The sequence below is a fragment of the Microtus ochrogaster genome, linkage group LG9, assembly GCF_000317375.1.
Source record: "Microtus ochrogaster isolate Prairie Vole_2 linkage group LG9, MicOch1.0, whole genome shotgun sequence".
In the NCBI taxonomy this organism is placed as follows: domain Eukaryota; kingdom Metazoa; phylum Chordata; class Mammalia; order Rodentia; family Cricetidae; genus Microtus; species Microtus ochrogaster.
Window position 1 is genome coordinate 844785 of NC_022034.1, and position 3492 is coordinate 848276.

A 3492-nucleotide genomic window follows, 5' to 3' on the forward strand; every position below is an offset into this window, starting at 1 on the left:
AAAATAAACCTATTCCATATGGTGGAATGCCTTGCTCAGCCTTGATGCTGCAGGTAAAGCTTGGTCCTACTTCAATTGAATATGCCAGGTCTTCTTGACTCCCTGTAACCTTTATGAGAAGTGGATGGTGGTGATATGGGGAAAGAATGGGAGAAGCAGGAGGAAGGGGGGAGGGGAAACTGTGATTGGTATGTAAAATCAATAAGAAAGTAAATTTAAAAAATAATTCATTATGTAAACCAATTTGGAATAAAAATGAATAAAGCAAAATAAATATGGCAGGTGTATTCTTGAGTTTAAGTGAATATTTTCTCCATATTATACGGGGCTTTTTATTGAGTATGAATGTGCTTTGTGGAATTGTAACAAAAGCACAATTATTTCTTATACATACAGTAAAAGATAGGATTGGGAATTGAGCAAGAACTTTGAGCATAAGGAAATATTGTTCATTACAGCACTACAACTGCACAGATAAACAAATGCCAATTCGTTCGACAGAAACCAATATAAAAACCCTGTCTTGAAAAGCTAAAAAATAAAAGAAGTCAATTTAAGGTTATTATTTTTATCTATTCTTTATTTGTATAGCCTATAAAGAGAAATCTCAATAACATCACTAAATAGTAACAGTTATATTTTAGAGTATCTATTCTATCTCTGTGATTGAAGAGTTAAAAGAAAAGACTTTATAGGAACAAACCTACGATTTAAAGTCAATAGCACAATATAATGTACACATGATGAGTTTGAGGAATACAAGAAAATATCATGCCAGTGCAGCAAACATTTCTTAGGAAGAAAAAAGAAAAAGAAATTAAGCCAATGTTGTGTTTCAATAATCAATATGAGAAATTGCAAACCAAATATCCCTAATGTAAATAATTTCTGACATATACAGCAAAGGTGGAGTTATTTGAAGACTATCAGTAGGATCTTAAGTATATCAATAATTAAAACATAGATATAGAAATCATATGTGAACATTCCTACATGTTATATTCAAATTAATTAATGCTTTTTTGGGATAATGTTAGGTATATAAGGCACAGGACATTCATATATTATATAAATATAAGCCAATGTGAGCTTTGGTTTGCTCAAATCAGTTTTTAAAATATATTTTTTTTCATGGAGCAATTTCTCTTGAGCAACTTTCTCATTGCCTCTTTTACGTCTTTGTTTCTCAAGCTGTAGATGATGGGATTCAGCATGGGAATCACAATGGTGTAAAATATTGACACTACCATGTCATGTTCAAGGGTGTAATTGGAACTTGGTCTCACATACATAAAGAGGATTGTCCCATGGAAAATAGACACTCCTGTCAGGTGAGCCCCGCATGTAGAAAAAACTTTCCTTCTCCCTTCAGCTGAATTGATCTTCAGAATGGCAAACAGAATGAAACCATAGGAGACTAGGATAATGACAATGGTGACTAGCTCAATGGAGCCTGCACAGTAGAAGAGAAGAAGTTGATTTACGTGAGTGTCAGAACAAGAAATTGCGAGCAGTGGAGGAATATCACAGAAGACATGCCTAATCTCATTGGATGCACAGAAAGAAAGGCTAAAAGTAGCCACTGTGTGTATAGTAGCATGTAAAATTCCACCAGCATATGAAGCAATAATGAGTGTCACATAGACCCTGGGTGACATCCTTACTGTATACAGAAGTGGGTTGTAGATTGCTAGGTAGCGGTCATAAGCCATTGCTGCCAAAAGGAAACATTCTGTGGTTCCAAAGGTAACAAAAAGAAGCATCTGTGTTGCACATCCGACAAGTGAAATGGATTTAGTTTTTGAAAGAAAATTTACCAACATTTTGGGAGTCAGTACTGTAGAAAAGCAAGCGTCCAACAATGACAAAACAGTTAGAAAATAGTACATGGGGGTGTGGAGCCGTGAATCCTCAATGACCAATGTAACCAATCCCAGATTTCCAATCAAAGTTACAAGGTATATTGCAAGAAATAATATAAATAAAAATATTTTCATGTCAAAATCATCTGTGAATCCAAGGAGTATAAACACTGTGATTTCAGTCACATTGTTCATCTGAATTTTTTCTGCATTCTTATCTGATGGAGTCCTTGTCATTTCTGGTTTGACTTGCAGATTCTAAAAGCAACACCCTGTAAATTTTAAGTGAACAAAATCATGCACTTATGGTCATATTTTGAAATGTTATTTGTCTTAATTGAGACAGTTATTAAATACAATGAGTCTGAGTATATGCATTCCTTGGCTTAAATGAATTGAAGGAAGGTGATTTTTCTCTTATTGAATAAATTTATCAGGTTAAAAAATAGCCAGTGCAATTTTGTGAACTCCAATTGCCTCCACCATACAAACAGCTTCATCATTATATTTTATTAAATTTCAGAGAGCCTCGGTATAACCATATATGATCGATAGAGGGAATTTTCATAATATTCTTATTTTTGAAAGGTAATCACCTTTATATCATAGCAATGAGTTGAGATTAACTTACAAAATAAAATGAGAATCATTTAGTAACTATTCCCGGTTAACTAGAAGTGAAGTAGTATGTATTCTCATTTCTGTAGTTTGTGCCACTTTTCTCACTGAAGCGTTTGCACTTTTGTTTTCTTATACTTATTCCTCCCCGTTAGCACAGGAGGCTCAGTGATGGACAGAGAATGAATGTTCTTTGAAAGTTCCTTGCTATAAATTGTTGTTATCACAATTTATTCTGTCTTTCAAATTAATACTAATGTCAGATTTATTGGTTCATATGCTAATTATTATTAGTGAAAAGTCCTTGAAATACTTGTGTTAAAAATTAATTCACAGCACATCGCAAAAAAAATATGGCTTTGATGGGTTTCTGAAACACTATGAATAGTCATTTATTCAATAAATACCAAGAGAATTTATTCACACATAGTAATTTGTTCTTGAGGTAAGAAAACCAAAATATATGGCACAAACATGTTGCTAGTGAAATGTTAATCACTCTTCTCTGAAGAGAATATGTCTGATGTTGGAATGAAGCTATTAAATCCCACATCATTTCCAACAAGATTTTTACATGAAGAATGACAATGCAGATCAGTGGTAGAATGTTTAGCCAGGAATCAGGAGCCCAGATTCAGTTCCTAGTACGATTTTCCTGGTAGAAAGAAGCTATTCTAAAGAGATGTTTGTGTTTCTCAATCTATCAATCTTGTAAAACAAGGGACCTCAAAGAACTGGTTCTTGGAAAAGGAAAATGTATCAGCTAAAGAGAGAACCTGTTACCATGAAATCAATCTCTTACAACGCTAACAACCTGTCACAGTAGGATGAGCCTATAGCCCTAACAGTGATATAACCATAGCTTATGGAGACCACTTAGACATGAATGTACTTCTGGCTCTCTGTTCAAGTTATTCAGGACTCTGAGGAAGGTTGGAGGGAGGGGTCACAGCATCTCTTTGTTTTTCTTCCCAGTGTGGCCTAAATGAATGCATTTCCTTTTCCAGTTTTT

General features: G+C 34.2%; 1 protein-coding gene across 1 annotated transcript; it reads right to left on the reverse strand.

Moving 5' to 3' along the window:
- Positions 1 to 1112: 1112 nt before the first annotated feature.
- LOC101991212 (olfactory receptor 1102) lies at positions 1113 to 2099 on the reverse strand. Its single transcript, XM_005363285.2, has one exon. It carries the CDS (start codon positions 2097 to 2099, stop codon positions 1113 to 1115), a length of 987 nt encoding a protein of 328 aa, XP_005363342.1.
- Positions 2100 to 3492: the final 1393 nt, after the last annotated feature.